The sequence below is a fragment of the Geotrypetes seraphini genome, chromosome 7 (genome assembly GCF_902459505.1).
Source record: "Geotrypetes seraphini chromosome 7, aGeoSer1.1, whole genome shotgun sequence".
In the NCBI taxonomy this organism is placed as follows: Eukaryota; Metazoa; Chordata; class Amphibia; order Gymnophiona; family Dermophiidae; genus Geotrypetes; species Geotrypetes seraphini.
In genome coordinates, this window is record NC_047090.1 from 123698656 (window position 1) to 123717413 (window position 18758).

Sequence of the window (18758 nt, forward strand, 5' to 3'; positions counted from 1 at the left end):
AACTTCGAAAAGACCAAACTCACTCCAGTGTGTACCCTAACTTTCATTGGAGCACTTCTAGACACCACCGCTGCAAGGGCCTATCTGCCTCAAGAAAGACATGAGTTGCTAATCGCATACGATTAGCAACTCAAGCCAGTCAACTCTCTTACCAGTTCAAGAGATATTCCACATGGCAGCCTCGCTTGCATTGGTGCCACATGCCAGACTCCACATGCGTCCATTGCAGTGGCACCTCAAGTTGCACTGGAACCAATGTCTTCACTTTCTGTCACAGCTGATTGCACTGCCGTCCATCAAGAATTTCCTTCTATGGTGGATTCACTCCATCTCCCTTCAGGCAGGATGTCCTTTTCAGCTCCCAACACATTCACTAACCATCACCACCGATGCTACCACTCAGGGTGGGGGGGGGGGGCACACCTCAACAATCTTTGCACATAGGGTCAGTGGACACCATCCGAGTAGTCCCTTCACATCAATCATCTGGAACTCAGAGCAGTGTTCTATGCACTTCAAGCTTTTCGTCACTGGATAGGTCACAAGAACATTCTCATTCAGACCGATCAAGTAATCATGTTCTATATAAACAAACAGGGCGGTTCCGGATCCCTCAAACTATGCAGAGAAGCATATTGCCTTTGGTCCTATGCCCTGACTCTCAGCATAAATCTTCGTGCAGTCTACATTCCAGGGGATCAAAATATCCTGGCAGACTCCCTCAGCAGGAAACTTGACCCACACGAATGGGCCTTCAATCCTGCAGTAGTAACATCCATTTTCCATCAATGGGGGACTCAAGTGGATCTCTTCACTTCTCCAATCAATGCACCATGCACCCTCTTTTGCTCCCTGTGCTTAGCACCACAAGCTCTAGCCAGGGATGCCTTTTCAATTACATGGAACCACATTCTGCTCTATGCATTCCCTCTCATCTCCAGAGTGCTTCAGAAAGTTTCAGCAGACAAGGCACATCTCATTGCATCCAAGTGGCTCAGACTAGTCTGGTTTCCACTGCTTCGGGACCTACTGGACGCCCCCCCAATTCCCTTGGGTGACTATCCATCTCTTTTGTCTCAACACAATGGCCAGCTGCTACATCCCAATCTCCACAGTCTGAGTCTCATAGCATGGAAATTGAGAGCTCACTTCTAACTGATTTCCGTTTTCCCAATCTGTGAAAACAGTGCTTCTTGCAGCACAATCTGCTACTCAAAAATCATATGCAGCAAAATGGATATGATTTTTCTTATGGGCTCAGGTTCATGGTTTACAACTGCTCCATTGCCCATATCTTCACATATCTCCTCCATATGTCTGATTCAGGGCTCAAGACGAATTCTGTCAGACTTCATTTATCAGCAATTTCAGCATACCATTTGTTGGTTAACAATAAACCAATCTCACAACACTCTCTCATGGCACGGTTCCTGAGGGGTCTCAACAATCTTAGAACTCCGTTAAGAACCCCTACTCCATCTTTGGATCTCAATGTAGTACTAGATCAATTCACAGAGCCCTTCAAACCACTCGGTTCGGCCTCTCTCACTTTCCTTTCCTGGAAGACAGTCTTCCTGGTAGCACTCACATCAGCCAGAAGAGTAAGTGAGTTTCAAGCTTTAGTCACTTATCCGTACTTGCAATTTTTTCCTAACAAGGTACAGCTCCGGACTCATCCTAAGTTCTTACCTAAGGTGGTTTCAGATTTCCATCTCAACCAAACCATCACTTTGCTTTCCATTTTTCCATCTCCACATGCCTCTGAGGCAGAGGAAAAACTTAATTCCTTAGATTGCAGAAGAGCACTGCTTTTTTTACCTCAAGGCAACTTCTCATCTCCTGAAATCTTCTCAATTATTCATATTCTACAATCCACCTACTTATGGGCAACCTGCAAGAGAGCGCTTTCAGCTTGGATTTCACGTTGCATCCAATTTTGCTACACAAAAGCTCATCTGCAGCCCCCTGGTTCCATTGGGGCCCATAGACCACAGGCTGCAGCAACTTCAATTGCAAACTTGAGGTCCATCCCAATCCAGGACATTTGCAAAGCAGCTACCTGGTCGTCTGTACCTACTTTTACCAAACGTTACTGCTTAGACCAAAGTTTGGCTCATGATGTTCGCTTTGGTCAGTCAGTTTTACGTAACCTCTTCACATTATAGACTGTTTCCACCTCCTGTATGCTTCTTCAGCTTGGGACTCACCAATCAAGCGGGGCTGCATATTCCCTGTCTGTCTCCAGAGAAAGCAAAGTTGCTTATCTGTAACAGGTGTTCTTCGTAGAGAGCAGGGGGAATGCAGCCACACCATCCCCTCATTTCTTTTGCTAGAGAATAAACTGACAGAAAGAGGGGAGGGGGCTTGAGGTGTAGGCAATCCTGTACATGCACAGTAAGCTCAAAAACTTACTATAGCTATGGGAGAGAGGACAGATGCTGTTGGCTCAGTCGGAGACTTCACCAATCAAGAGTGGCTGCTGTCTACGGAGAACACCTGTTCCAGGTAAGCAACTTTGCTTTCTGTGGTGGATCTCATAATAAAGGAACATTTACATGGATTAACCAAGGAAATGATAAGGTTCCAAAGAAATACCCTGTGTATGTGTGATAGTTATATTACTAAAACCCAAAATGGCAAAGTGTATACCCCTTTAGTAACTAACAGTCTGTGTACTGTTTGTATCAATTATATCACTACCATTTTGTAAGTTGTGATAAATAAGATATAGTGGAATAAGCGTCAGAAATTATGGAAAAAGTACAGCAAGTTTTGAAGTTAAAGTGAAATTGTTAAAGTCATAGAGCCCTTTTACTAAAATGTTCTAATGGATTTAATGTGAACTAAGGGCCCTTTTTACAACGCTGTGGTAGCAATTCTCCCGTGGCAAATGCGCCAAAGTCCATAGGAATTACATAGGCTACAATGCATTTACTGCAGGGGACTTGCTACCGCAGCTTTGTAAAAGGGGGTCCTAAATGGCATACAGCCCATTGTATACTTAATTCATTAGGACATGCTAAATCCATTACCACAATTTAATTAAAAGGACCCATAGGAAGTAAAACAGAAAAAAAGCAACACCTTCAATTTCCAAGCTACCTGTATCATTTGGAGCTCTAATGCTCTAATTCCGGGGGGGGCATGGCTTGGCACGCCATAAACTAAGAATGTTATTCTAGAAATGACAGCTTAAGTTATAACCCTACTGGGGTAAAAAATGATGCAAGGCTTGGTTTACAAAGTTTTCTTATTTTTCAAAAAGTTCTTGCACTGTGAACAAGAAATGGAAATATATCCTCTAAATTTTCCTTACATTGCAACAAATATGTATTCACCAAATCTGGGAAGTAAACCATAGGAAGGCAGCACAAGGCTAAAGAGCTCACTGCTGCTAAAAGTTTGCTGGACATTTGCAAATATATATCATTCCTTTTTGAGAACATTAGAATTAGCAGCACATTAAGAGGATAATTTTATAGCCATGCCTAGGTGGTGGGCTTTTTCTTTACATCTATTTTAAAAGTCCAGAATGAACCTACTTGACTTCTTAAAATACTATCCCAAGAGTGAAAGAACATGATTACATGCAGGCATTAGCACCTATAACAGCTTGAAAGTTGCATAAATACTAGTATATAATTTTTGCAACTGCAACATATGTAAGTGTGGACTCTCCCTGTGTATCACCCAATTCCTTTCCTCTGCATACCCACAGTGAAAAGTATTTACTATAAATGTGTGTGTACTTTCATTTTATAAAGAAGCTACTGCATAAATGACCAAAATACTAGCATTCAGGTGAGTTCCTAACACCTAAAATGAAGCAGCTCCTTATAAAACTAGTCCACAAATATCCAAATATGTCTTCTGTTTGACCTTCACAGAGGATATGCAAGGTGAAGAAACTCGTTAGCCCACTCCATATGGACTGAACACATTTCCATAACTATCTGGAAATCTCTATCCCTTTTCTCTCTCTTCCAGCTGAGTATGGAAAATTAATTTCCTAGGAAAGAGTCCTCTAAAATTAAATAAAGAAAAAGATTCCTCTAAAAAATCCAGACTTAACAAGACCATCCAAATAGCAATAGATGTCTTTCCAGTTTATGGATCACAGTTCTAAAAGGGCTATAGCTGATCTGGCTAACTTTTGGGCATGTTCTATAGTTTCTGTTTAGATCTTGAAATTTTTTGATTAAAAACAATTTGAGTGTAAAACTATATTCGTAGACTTCATTTTCCTTTCATCCAGATTTTTCATCTTGTAAAATACCGTTTGCATATCACATAAAAAAAGAACTCTGTTGAATACATCTGGATTAGGTGTCACTCCTTAAATTTTTATTGCCACAACTTATAAATCTTCCTACCCAGTGCATCGTGCTAACACTGCAAAAACACAGGTTAAAGAGATTCTCTTTTGCTTGACTGAAATGTTCTGATACCTCAGGGGGTCCACTGAAAGAGTAGGAGTAAAGGATTGGTTGTATCATAATTAATGACTGGGTCAAATCCTGACGCATAAAATGGTGACGGTAGTAAGAACTCTCATCAGGGCTGTTGTTGAAAACTTGCAGAAAAGGAGATCTTCTTAAATGGAACATAAACTAGAAGAAAAACAGAAGAGAAATGATTTTGCATAGATAACTTAAAAGTAGAAGGGCAGCATTTCGATTAAAATTTTAATGGAGATTAATCATACAATTAAAGGTATGGTATGTTATTTATTTATGTTTCTCACAGCAGCTCCTTGTGACTCTGGGCAAGTCACTTAACTCTCCATTGCCCAGAGTCACAAGGAGCTGCAGTGGGAAAATAAACAACATACCTTTAATTGCACAATTAAAATTTTAAATGGAATGCAGCCTTAAAGCAATTAAAGAAAAAAAAGTAAAAGATAAGAAATACAAATTGAAAAGTTACAAATTAAGGCCCTCTTTTAGTAAGCTGCAACAGAGGCTTCTACTGCAACCCGGGCTGCTAAATGCTTTGACGCTCATAGGAATTCTATACTGTATAAACAGCCTTATAGTTTTCACAGTCTACTTTAGAAAAGCAAGTCTTATAGGAAAAAAAAGTTTGTTGTCCAAGATTGCAAATTACAAGAACAGAAGAAAGCTAGCTAAATGGGCTGAGGAATAGTTCAAACTTGAGCTTCCTTTTAAATATGCAAAGATTTATATTTTATCCTAACTGTTAAAAAGTAATTAACGTAGCCAATAGGTAGCATGTGGCAGTGAGAGAAAAAAACAGTGAAAAATAAATAGTAAAAATAAAAACATAAAGAAGGCCACATGTACCATAAAGTAAAGGGTTTGGTTGTTTTTTTTTTTTTTTTTTTTAAAGACTAGCGATAGCTCACAAAAAGTGACCAGACAAGATTCATCTAAAGTCTAGTAACTGTGAACATTAGAAGTCTTTTTTGCCCCTAAGCTATTGAATTCGAATTTGGATCAGTAATTTTGATCAGTGAATTACTAAGTGAATACAACCACCCGAGTTTCCATACACTGATGAGTTACATATTAATGTAGCATACTATGCCATTCCGTATATTGTTGTTTGAATATTTTTACTGCTGTAATTCTCTATTGCCTATGTTTGACTTATCCTTGCTGTATACTGCCCTTAGTGAATTCCTTCATAACGGTGGCAATTAAAGCCTAATTAATAAATAAAATAAGTTTGTTCTGTTTGGATTAGAAGTCTAAGGGGATATTGTTGTTTAATTAGCTTAGTGACGAAGTGTCCACCTTAAATCTACTCACCTGTGGATACAAAGAGAAGGCCTCAGAAAATCGGAAGGAGTGTGGATCATCTTTATGATAATCTCCAAACTTCTGACACTGGAAAAAAGCCACACACAAGTTCCAATCCAATACTGACATATCTATACTGATATGAGTTTGCACTACATTTCAAAAGGAAACACATACAGAACTATATCACTAACTATTTTAATCAACTGAAGGACTTTCACTAGGTGTACAGATGGATAACAGTTACAGGGCTGCTTACTAAGTCAGAGTATTTTGAAGCCAGAATGATATTTTTACACATCAAAAAAGGAATTACTTTCCCAATATATTCAGTTGTGTTTTTATTTACCAGTCGTATAAGCTGTCTGTCCAACCACCTGAGCACATCAGGTCCTTCCTCAGTCTCTGTTCTGTATACTGCCAACCTAGCCATAAGAATTGCAGCTCCCTCCTGGTCAAAAGACGCTGTGATGTTTTGGATTTGTGACTGTGCATCTGCCCAGCTGAAAGCACAAATAGACTGTTAACATAAATGTATTCAAGTGAATAAATATTATAATATTTGCATGTTGAACAGTACCTTAAAGATGGCCAAATAATCCTTTAAGCAGCACAGAACATGTATCTTCATTATTAGCTCAGCCATTTAAAAAAATCTGTATATTAATTTTTCAGGCTCCTAGTTATTAAAATATAGTAAAACACCAATATCTGTCTTACCATTCCCTCTGTAATTACCCCACCTGAGCCTGTGTATAGATGCACCTTCTTGTCCAGTTTGTCTGTCTTGACTAGACTGTAAGCTCTTTTGAGCAGGGACTGTCTCTTCTATGTTCTGATGTGCAGTGCTGTGTATGTCTAGTAGTGCTATAGAAATGATTAGTAGTAGTATGATAAGATTTTGCATCAATTGCTAAAATTAATGATCAGTACCTGCAAAGCCTCCACCATTCACTCTTAAGGGTACGTCCAGCTTCTGCTTCACACTTTTTGCCATGTTAAGAGTTAACGCAAGTAACTACAGTGTTAATTGCAAGACTGAGTGTTAGCTCATTCCCAGCCCATTCTGCAATTGGCAGTTAATATAAGAAGGGACCACACAGTCAAACTGACACACTGGGCTACATTTGCTAGATGCACTAAACAAGGTCGCTAAGACCTTGCGAGTCACTGTTGGCCGATTTTTTGGCTGACTGTGGAACAGCGATCGATGTTCCAATAAGTTTCCATGCAAACAATTTGCACTGAGGTTCACTGTAATTCCATCTGGCCGCTTTGGTGGAGGGATCTGGGAGGAGGGGAGGTAAGGTGAGAGGAGGAGAGATGCTGGCGAGGAGGAGAGTCATCCGTGCCGGCTGACTGCCTACAGGACGTGCCTCTCGCTGCGAGAGAACATGAGAACATAAGAATAGCCTTACTGGGTCAGACCAATGGTCCATCAAGCCTAGTAGCCCGTTCTCACAGGGACAATTCAAGTCACTAGTACCTGGCCAAAACCCAAGGAGTAGCAATATTCCATACTACCAATCCAGGGCAAGCAATGGCTTCCCCCATGTCTTTCGCAATAACAGACTATGGACTCTCCTCCTCGCTAGAGTGTCATGGCACACCTGAAATCTCAGGAAGCACACTGGTGTGCCATGGCACAAATTTGGCGATACACTGCCATAGAGGGTTCAAAGTTGAAAGCATAGAAGGAAGATGGGTGAACATCATTAGATAAGGAAAGAGCTAAAGTTAGGGGCAAAGGCTCATGAAGACATTTCAATGTAAGAACAAGGACTTTGTCTTGGAGGCAGTGTTAACAAGGCGTAAATCAAGGCTAGAAATATATTAAACTCTGGGGAGAGAGGGTAATTTCAGCACTATATAAAGTCCAAAAATATAACAAATAATTTAAGCTAAAAAAAAACTTCCACATTTTTGTAATTGTGAATCCTGCAGCTAAGTTACGCAAACATTCATGAACTAGCAAACATAACTGTATTCAATCATATTTACTTTTCTGACAAAATTGTTTGCAACCTTAATTAGCACTGAAAAAACACACAGAGTCAAGCACAGAGGTATGTTGCTTTTTTTTTTTCAGGTCTCCAACTTGATGCAGCATTCTTTTAAAGATTAACTAGTCAGTCAGATGCACGCCTCAGTCTTCTCTAGAATCATGAAGAGCTCCACAGTAGAGAATGACACGGGGGACAAAGATTGTCCCTCATCGGCACAAGCCTCTAAAACTTATGATTTTATATTTAAATCTGTTTATTAAAGTATAAAAAGGAGCAATATTCTGTATAACTGTTTATAAATCACAAATAGAAAATAATAACAATGAGCAACTGAAATACCCCCTACTCTTCCAGCCCCAATAACATTTAATTAATCAATTAATTTTATATCCCATCCTCCCCAGAGAACTCAGAACGGGTTATGTTTATGTTTATTAATAGTCTTTATATACCGCTCAGTTAGCCAAACAGGATCAAAGTGGTTATCAACATAATTCAATCAAAGTAATGAAAAGAACACCATTTGAAAATAGGAACGAAAACCCAAAATAAACTAAATAATATACATCTCTAATACAAAATACTTAATATAATCTTTAATATAAAAAAATCTAAAATAATAAAATAAAAGATAATGCAGATTGAAGTACTAAATTCAAGTCCTATCAATATAACATAAAACAAACTAAATATAGACAATTAATGTATAAATACATAGTAATTATACAGATGGGATACAGATAATTTGTGTGTTACAGAATGTATGGCAGAAGGAGAAGGAAAGGGGATGAATGCTCTGGTAGACAGTTTGACTTCCACTAAGCCAAAGAAACTTAATCCACCCTGTTAAAATGTCCTAGAGGACAAAATACAACACTCCCTATGTAACATAGTGGGGGGAGAAATATATCCTATGAAATACATTTTTGATGTTAGAGAAAGACTTAGATATTGCTGCTATCACAGAGACATGGTTCAGTGATTCCCATGAATGGGATACTAACATCCAGACAATAATATTTTTAGGAAGGACAAGCATGGCCAAAAAGGTAGAGGAGTAGCTCTCTTTGTGAAGAACAATATCCAAGCGACTGAAATGCAATGGGCCTAGGAAAAGAAGGAAGTGATATGGATAGTTTTGAAAAGAGAAGATGGAACTTCTATCCATATGGGAGTTGTCTACAGACCTCCAATACAATCCAAGCAACTTCATAAAGATCTGGTTGCAGATATCCAAAAATTAAGAAAGAAAGGGAAGGTGATACTGCTGGGTGATTTCAACCTGCCAGATGTGGATGAGAAAGCGGAATCAGAAAGAAGCAGAGAGATCGTGGATGCCTTTCAAAATGTTCTCCTTAGGCAAATGGTGATGGAACCCACGAGGAAGAAGTAATGAAGAAAGTGTATCTAGAGTCCAAGTTGGTGCCCACCTGGATGGTAGTGATCATCAAACAGTTTGGTTTTATATAACAGCTAAAGTGGGGTAGGGGGCAGCCATACAAAACTCAAAGCCCTGGATTTCCAACGTGTGGACTTTAGTAAAATGAGGGAGTACCTGAAGAAAGAGCTGATAGGATGAGAGCATATAAGAGGAAAAACAATGGTCCAAGCTGAAAGAAGCAATAAAATTGGCCACCAACCTTTATGTGAGGAAAATAAACAAAAGCAAGAGAAAAAGGAAACCAATATGGGTTTTCAAAGAAGTGACAGAAAAAATAAAGACAAAAAAGTTGGCGTTTGTGAAATACAAAAAAACCTCGAGATGCACAGAACAGAAAGGAGAGAAGCAGAAGTGTTGCAGCATGCTTGGAGGGAGGAAAGCAGAGATGCTGCACAGGTTGGGGGTGGGAGAGAGGGAAAAAGAGATGCTGCACAAGTTGGGGGTGGGAGGGAGGGAAACAGAGATGCTGCACAGGTTGGGGGTGGGAGGGAGGGAAACAGAGATGCTGCACAGGTTGGGGGTGGGAGGGAGGGAAACAGATGCTGCACAGGTTGGGGGTGGGAGGGAAACAGAGATGCTGCACAGATTGGGGGCGAGAGGGAATCAGATGCTGCACAGGCTGGGGGTGGGAGGGAAATAGAGATGATGCACGGTTGGTGATGAGAGGGAAATAGAGATACTGCACAGGCTGGGGATGGGAGGGAATGAGATGCTGCACAGGCTGGAAAGGTGGGATGGGAGGGAAAGAGATGCTGCACAGGCTGGAGGGGATTAGGAAAGGAGGGATACTACCGATTGGGAGGGAAAAGAAAGAGAAAATGGATGGACATGGGTGCATGGAGTAGGAGGGAAATAGAGATGGTACACATGAGGAAAAGAAGAAAGAGGGCAAATTTTTGGACATGATGGTGGAGAGGAGTGATGGAGAAATATTGCATGTTGTGGTGGAGAGAAGGGTGGGACAGATGGAAAGGAATGCAAGAGGGAGGAATGCTGGACATGGTGGTGGAGGGAATGGAAAGAGAGATGTGGCAATGTGCTGGAGAGTGGTGATAAGAGAAATGTTAGACATGAGGCTGGAGGGCAGGGACAAAAGATGCTGTACAGGGTCCTTGGGATGACAGAGAGAGAACTGTTGGATGTCCTTGGGATGACAGAGAGAGAACTGTTGGATGTGACAGTAGAGGGTGTGGGAGAGATACACCCACCCAGAGCCCTTTGCACCAAGGGAGGGAATGAGAGAGGTGGTGGACATGTTGCACAGGGGGTAAAGGAGATGAAGAAATACTGTGCAGGGGTGGGGAGGGGGGAAAAAAGGGAGATGGATCCAGGACAGAAGAGAGTGAGTGAGGATGCTGTACAATGAGAGGGAGGGAACAGGGAGGGAGAAATACTGGACCATGGTAGGATGAGCCAATGGACAGCAATCTCTTGAAGAATTTGCAGAAGAGGAAAGCAGAAGAAAGAGAAACTGGAACTTGATGGAAAAATAAATCTCCAGACAACAAGGGTAAAAAAAAAAATTATTGACTGAAATATGTTAGTTTGGGGAAACGTATATAGCAGATGTCTTTGTATTGTGTTGAACAGAAAAGGAAGTGCATTTGTTTTTATTTCTCCAGAGTTGAAGAATTTGCTGACCCTTACTGTAGCTGGGGATTCCCAAGCACCGTCAACTGAGGACCTCCTTCAAAGGTGGCTGTAACTCCCTTCTACCAAGTTTAACTGTCATTGGCAGCATCCTTGAGCCACTGAGGTGCCAGCATTTGCAGCTTAGGGACATTGCTGCTACCTGCCAAGCTAGATAAAAAGGATTTTTGGCTTATTTCAGAGGAAGTCTTTAGCTGACCTAGCTTGAGGGTCCTCATCAGCTGGAGTATTTATATTTACATTAGAGGCTCTAGCAGAGCCTATTTACAAAGTATGCAATCTTCCCAATTAATATTTCCAAAATAATAAAGTGTCTTTGCTTATTTGTAAATGGGCCTCTACCACAGCCTAATTCAGTAGCAAAATTAAATGAAATAACTACTTCTGAAGTTTATAGGGACAGAAGAGATTACTTGCGGGAGATGGGTAGGGCCAGGTTTGATTCCAGCAGGGACAAATTTGATTTCTGTTCTCATACAACTCTCTAGAGTCTAGACTGTTCAATCATCAAGGAGCACAAGAGGCACTCGGGAAGCCATAACAGAGAGACTGATTTAATTCTTTGCTTCAGTTATTATGGAAGATGATATAAGAGATCTACCTGTACCAGAAAGAAATCTTGGTGAACCTGGAAGATGTCCTGAACCAAATTGACAAATTAAAGAAAGCTGGGCAAAATAGTGGAAACAATTATAAAAAATAAAACTGTGGAACACGTAGACAAACCTGATTTAATGGAACAAAGTCAGCATGGGTTGGGCCAAGTGAGATCTTGCCTCACTAATTTGCTTAACTTCTTTGAAGGTATGAATATGGATAAAGGTGAACTAGTTGATATAGTGTATCTAGATTTGCAGAAAGCTTTTGCCAAAGTTCCCCATGAGAGGCTCCTGAGAAAATGAAAGAGTCATGGGATAGAGGTATGTTCAGTTGTGGATTAGGAATTAGTTATTGGATAGAAAACAGAAGGTAGAGTTAAATGGCTATTGTTTCCAATGGAGGAGGGCTAATAGTGGAGTGCTGGTGCTATTTAACTTATTTATAAATGATCTTGAAATTGGAACAAGTGAGGTGATTAAATTTACAGATGGCACTAAACTGTTCAAAGTTGTTAAAACACATGCAGATTGTGAAAAATTGCAGGCAGACCTTAGGAAATTGGAAGGCTTGGTGTCCAAATGGCAAATGAAATTTAATGTGGACAAATGCAAAGTGATGCACATTGGGAAAAATAACCAGATGCTAGGGTCTACCTTGGGGGTTAGAACCCAAGAAAAAGATCTTGATGTCACTGTAGACAATATGATGAAACCTTCCATCCAATGTGCTGCGGTGGCTAAAAAAGCAAAGAAGACGCTAGGAATTATTTAAAAGGGATGGATAACAAGACTGGAGCATTATGTTCAATTCTGGTCATCTTATCTCAAGAAAGATTTAGTGTAATTGGAAAAAGGTTCAAAGAGCGACCAAATTGATAAAGGGGATGGAACTCCTCTCGTATGAGGAAAGAATAAAAAGGTTAGGACTCTTCAGCTTGGAAAAGAGATGACCGATATGATTGAAGTCTACAAAATCCTGAGTGGTGTAGAAGTGGATCAATTATTTACTCCGTCAAAAATTACAAAGACTAGGGGACACTCAATGAGGTTACGGGGAAATACTTTTAAAACCAATAGGAGGAATTTTTTTTTCACTCTGAGAATAGTTAAGCTCTGGAATGCGCTGCCAGAGGTTGTGGTAAGAGCAGTAAACGTAGCTGGTTTTAAGAAGGGTCTGGACAATTTCCCGCAGGAAAAGTCCATAGTCTGTTATTGAGAAAGACATGGAGGAAGCCACTGCTTGCCCTGGATTAGTAGCATGGAAAGTTTCTACTTTTGTTTTTTTTTGCCAAGTACTAGTGACCTGGATTGGCCACTGTGAGGACGAGCTACTGGGCTAGATGGACCATTGGTCTGACCCAGTAAGGTTATTTTTACGCTCTTACATACAACCAGCTGCAATAGTAGAAAAATGATCACAGGTACACAGGCACTATCACACTCTCTCAAGCAGCAGGACAGAAAGAATGACTGATGAGAATCAAAAGGTAAGAGTGTGGGAGAGAATGCAGCTGCAGCACTGAAAGAGTAGCAGAAGTATGTTTATGCATCATGAGGCTAATTTAGAGGTAGCTAGGTCTTTGACAGTGAAGTTAAACAGAACCACCTTTAAAAACAGGCTGTAAACTATAATCCATTACTAAGTAATTCTTCAGAAAAGATACCTACTTTCTGGCTACTGTGGTTACACGGATTCGTCTTTGTCCGCTAGAATGTTGGTATTGTGTGACAAACTGGATGGCACCACGTCCACCTTGAGGTATTGGAGCATTGTGCTAAATTGCAAAGAAAAAAAATCATTAGAAATTGGGTTAAGTTTGTGTGAGATACAGCCATATAAGGTGTCACATTACCTTGGTTTATAGAAAGATCAGAATCCCTTGTTATCTACAGGCAGTTTATCAGATCAGATTAGCATATATTTACATAATATAATTTATAACAATACTCATGGGCAGATTCTCAAAACTAAAATCTACCTTTAAAGTGCTCGCTAAACTGGTTCCAGCCGGTTTAGCGTACATATATTTTAGTGGCGGATTGTCAAATCGGATTACCGAGGTCTTTTTCAAGTTTTCTAGCAGTCTCCGATACTGCCCTGCAAATATAGTACGAGGTTATTGGTATTAAAATGAGCACTCAGAGCAATTCTCTATAATCACCAAGTGATTCTCTAACCTCACTGTGCCACATTTGCGGTCAAAATTTAACGACAGGCTCAGGCACTCAGCTCAGACAACCCCCCCCCCAAATTAAAATATTTTTTTAAAAAAATCATGAATTGAAAATCAGCAGTAGAGATGCCCACTCTCTCCTGCTGTGTCGCACAAACACTGAAGCGGGAGAGATGCTTATTCCCTCTTGCCACCAAGCAACACCCCCTAATACCCCACCTCTTGCAGCAGGAGAGATGCCCACTCCCTCCCGCTGCCGTCATGCAATCTCCTACCTGACCCCCCCAGAAGCGGGAGATGCCCACTCCCTCCCGCCGCCATGCAATGCACTTCCGACAAGCCCTCCAGCAGTGGGATGCCCACACCCTCTCGCCGCCATATAACTCCTCCCACTGACTGCCCCCTCCCCCTTACCTTACTTATTAAGGTTGGCCGGAGGGATGGCTCCCTCCGGCTGCCAGGCCTGCCGCTTCAAAATTGCGGGCTCTCCCCTCCCTTCGACGTCTGTGCCAATCGGAACCTTAAGTCCCTCCCCTCCCCAGATGTACCAGGGAGGAGCCTAAGGCTCTGATTGGACCAGATGCCTAAGGCCCCTCCCATAGGAGGGGCCTTAAGCAACCTGGCCTAATCAGAGCCTCAGTCTCCTCCCCAGTGCATTTTGAAGAGGAGGGCCTGCTAGCTGTAGAGAGTAGGCATAACTCTGGCCAGCTATCTAAGCCAGGGTTCTGTGGCGACGGGAGTGAGCATCTCTCCCGCTGCCGGAAGGGGGGGGGGAGGGATATGTGTATCAGGTGCGGGGTTGCTTGACATTGGCAGCTCGGCTTGTTGTTGCTGTTATGTGATTTTTGTTTTATTTTGCATTTATTCTGCGCATGTGCCTATCACTAGCACCAGCGAAGGGCACATGCAAATTTAGTAAATCTTCACTACTCTCTGCCAACCTCATTTGCATGAACATTTTTAAAGATTGACTTGCTTTTTTTAAATTGGTACAACAGCTGCGTCAGTGGCCCATCATTTTTTAACGCAAATTTTTGAGAATCTAGTCCTCAGGCTACAATCTTTAGAAGGTTCATAAAGACAAACACCATGCTAAACAAAACACAGCATTACTTCATAAAATGAACATTCAGACATTAATAGAAATTTAGACAGCTGCTGTGTAACTATTTGCAAACATGACAGAAACTGAGTGGCAAATCAAGAAAGATCAAAGTAGCTCTTGTGTGCTCAGGAATATATTAAATACTCAACTATCTTATTTTTCCTCAGTATCCTTTTCTCACTCTCCTAGTTGTGTATAAAGAAAAGAAAAGAAAACATGGTGCGCAGACTAAATTCAGAGTACTACTAATATAATGAAAATGGTAAGAAGCAAATTCAAATGCATCCTGAGTAGCATCAGTAGTGAAAAATAATGAGGAGGGCTTCAGCCATAAAATTTGTGATTTTTTTTTTGGGTGTGGGGGGGGGGGCTATGCACCTTTTACAGAAATAGGACAACCCTTTAGATTTAGAATATCAAGCCCTCAGTTTCTACACCACACATTTTTTGTTGCTAAAAATAACAAAACCAGAACAAACCTGTAGTTGCTAAGTGGGGGTCTCTAAACCTCATTCCATGCTGCTCTCAAGTCTCTGTAAACTTAGCAGTTTGCAGAGAGTTTGATGTTTTAAAGAGAACATTCACGTATCAAAATGCAAAGAAAAGTATAACACAGGTTAGATGTATAAAAGTGTGTAGTCATACATGCTATTTACTGCAGCTCCCATTTTATGCAACTGAGCCTATTAGCACATGTGGTCATTAATATGCATTAATGTGGCAGCAAACGTCCATAAATCTATCTCCCTAGTCGGGAAAGGGAGAGGTACCAAAACCTCAACCACGACTTTAAACTTTAAAAAGGGAAGATACGACAGCATGAGAGCCATGGTGAAAAAACGGATCAAGAAAAAGATGGGCAAAGTCATAATGGAGGAACAGGCATGGTCCCGCACAAAGCCTCTACATTCCACGGATGTCCAAAGTAAAGAAAACCAAAGGCAAAAGAGAGCCGGCGTGGCTTACCAAAGAGGTGAAGGAAGCCATAAATGAAAATAAGGACTCCTTTAAGATGTGGAAACGAACAAAAACATCCGAAGCTTGGAACAAACAGAGATGATCAGAAAAAATGTCACAAGGCGGTGAGGGTTGCTAAAAAGGTCTACGAGGAGAAAATAGTGCGAGAGGCCAAAAATTTCAAGCCCTTTTTTAGATACGTAAAAGGGAAAAAACCCGCACGGGAGGCGGTGGGACCGCTGGACAACCTGGGAGGAAAGAGGTGCGTCAAGGATGACAAACAAATTGCAGACAGACTGAATTCCTTCTTTGTGTCTGTCTTTACAAAGGAAGACACCGCAACAATACCTGACACAGTGAAAGTGTTCAAGGGAGTCGTACAGGACAGCTTCACCACAGTAGAAGTGGACTTGGACCAGATTTACCACCAGATTGACAAACTTAAGTGATAAATCTCCTGGACCGGATGGAATTCATCCGAGAGTCCTAAAAGAACTGAAATTTGAAATCGGAGAACTATTACTTGCCAACCTGTCAATCAAAACAGGACAGATATCGGACGACTGGAAGATAGCGAACGTCACGCCGATATTTAAAAAAGGATCAAGAGGAGTGCCAGGCAACTACAGACCTGTGAGTCTCACGTCTGTCCCTGGAAAGATGGTTGAGGCGCTGATCAAAGATAGCATAGTCTGGCACCTAGACACACACGACCTGATGAGAGCCAGTCAACATGGGTTCAGGAAAGGGAAATCATGTTTGACGAACCTACTTCAATTTTTTGAGACAGTGAACAGATAAATTGATAGTGGAGAACTGGTGGATATTGTATACTTGGACTTTCAGAAAGCGTTCGACAAGGTTCCACATGTAAGACTTCTCAGGAAATTAGAAGGCCATGGAATAGAGGGAGATATACTAAGATGAATAGGCAAATGGCTAGAGAACAGAAAACAGAGAGTGGGCATAAATGGGAAGTTCTCAGAATGGGAAAAAGTGACTAGCGGTATACCCCAGGGCTTGGTACTTGGACCCATCTTATTTAATATTTTTATAAATGACCTGGAAGAAGGAACATCCAGTGAAATCATCAAGTTTGCAGACGACACAAAGCTATGCCGGGCAATCAGATCGTAGAAGGACAGCGAGGAACTCCAGAGCGACTTGAATCAATTGGAGAAGTGGGCAGATAAATGGCAGATGAATTTTAATGTGGAAAAATACAAAGTGATGCATTTAGGCAGAAAAAATAAAGATCACAAGTATAGTATGTCAGGTGTAACTCTGGGAAAGACTGAACAGGAAAAGGACCTGGGTGTACTGATAGATAGGAACCTGAAACCGTCGGCGCAATGTGTGGCGGCGGTGAAGAAAGCAAATAGAATGCTAGGCATGATAAAGAAGGGAATTACGAGTAGATCAGAGAAAGTTGTAATACCACTCTACAGAGCCATGGTCAGACCACACCTGGAATACTGTGTCCAGCATTGGTCTCCATACCTAAAGAAAGATATAAAACTCCTAGAAAGGGTGCAGAGACGAGCAACGAAACTAGTGAAAGGTATGGAGAACCCCTGTCTCTTTCTTTCTGTCTCTATCTCTCCCGCTGTCTTTCTTTCTCCCTCCCTCCCGCTGTCTCTTTCTATCTGTCTCTCTCCCTGCCCCATATGCAGCAGCAGCAGCATTTCCCTCCCCCACTTCCCTGTGCAGAAGCTGCTGCAGCATTCCCTCCCCTCCATTTCCCTGTGCAGCATTTCCCCCCTACCCCACTTCCCTGTGCAGCAGCATTTCCCTCCCCCCTGTGCAGCAGCTGCAGCAGCATTCCCTCCCCCTCCATGTGCATTAGCATTTACCTCCCCCACCCCACTTCCCTGTGCATTAGCATTTCCCTCCCCCCACCCAACTTCCCTGTGCAGCAGCAGCATCAGCATTTCCCTCCCCCCACTTCCCTGTGCAGCAGCCGCATCAGCATTCTCTCCCCCTCCATTTCCCTGTGCAGCAGCATTTCACACCCCCACCCCACTTCCCTGTGCAGCAACAGTAGCAGCAGTATTTCCATCCCCCTCCACTTCTCTGCGCAGCAGCAGCAGCAGCGGTATTTCCCTCCCCCTCCACTTCTTTGAAAACCTAGCATAAGCTTTACTTGGAGCACTTTACAAACAAAAACGCAGCTAAAACGGCTCCCTTAGTTCCTTGCCATAGTTATTTTTAAGTTTAAAGCTACCGCGGCAACTCCTCACGATCCCCGCCTGCGTCGGAAGCCTTCTCTGACGCAGGTGCGGCTCGTGAGAGGAGCCGATGCGGCAGCTTTGAACTTAAAAATAACTTAGGCCAGGGAGTGTAAGGGAGCCGGCCAAACTGCAGAACATTACCTTGGGGTCTGCGGGTATGGGGCCGTTGTCGTATTTCCTCCCAAGCTAATAGAACCCTAAGCGCGCATGCGCACTCCTACCTGCCACGGACCTATGGATCACGCAGGTAGGAGTGCGCATGCGGGCTTAGGGTTTTATTAGTGATTATGACAGACACACTGACAAAAATCAATATATGCTACTCATGTAGGGAAATACAGGGAGGGTGCATGATACTCTGAAAATGATACTTGCTCGCTCAATAGGACAGTCCATGTTGCCCACAGGACCCAAGTTAAGGTCTGAATTAGAGCTATTGCCCTTAAAAGCCAAAAGGATGGGGAAGGTTCTAAAACTTGTAAGAATGGATATCCTGCATTTCATTTGGATGCATCCCATTGATCAACACTCTTGATTAGATTTAGAAAACTGAGAACATCTTCACAATGTGTGGATTGCTCTTACTTTGTTGATTTAAAGCTGCTTTTAACATTCATTTTTGTTATGTAGTTAAGATGGCTACATCAAGAAACCTTGAGCAACCCTTGGCATAAAATTGTATTCTTTATTAAGCTGTGGGTCCTCTGTGCAAATTACTGCTTTATGATCAACTTTGTAGATTCAGTAATACGTAATTGGTTATGCTGCCTTATAAATCTTTTCAATATATTAAAAATCAAGTACATTAACAAGTACTATAAAAACAATCTAAA

The 18758-nt window shown here is 41.6% G+C and overlaps 1 protein-coding gene across 1 annotated transcript in view; it reads right to left on the bottom strand.

The window, feature by feature from the left end:
- Positions 1–18758, bottom strand: part of SEC23A (Sec23 homolog A, COPII coat complex component) — a 144874-nt gene that overhangs the window by 24209 nt on the left and 101907 nt on the right. Inside the window, exons 12-15 of the mRNA XM_033950990.1 lie at positions 13127–13233; positions 6112–6265; positions 5772–5849; positions 4449–4610 (exon numbers count right to left, since the gene is read on the bottom strand). Coding sequence (XP_033806881.1) covers positions 4449–4610; positions 5772–5849; positions 6112–6265; positions 13127–13233 — 501 coding nt within the window. The remainder of the gene's footprint in view (positions 1–4448; positions 4611–5771; positions 5850–6111; positions 6266–13126; positions 13234–18758) is intronic.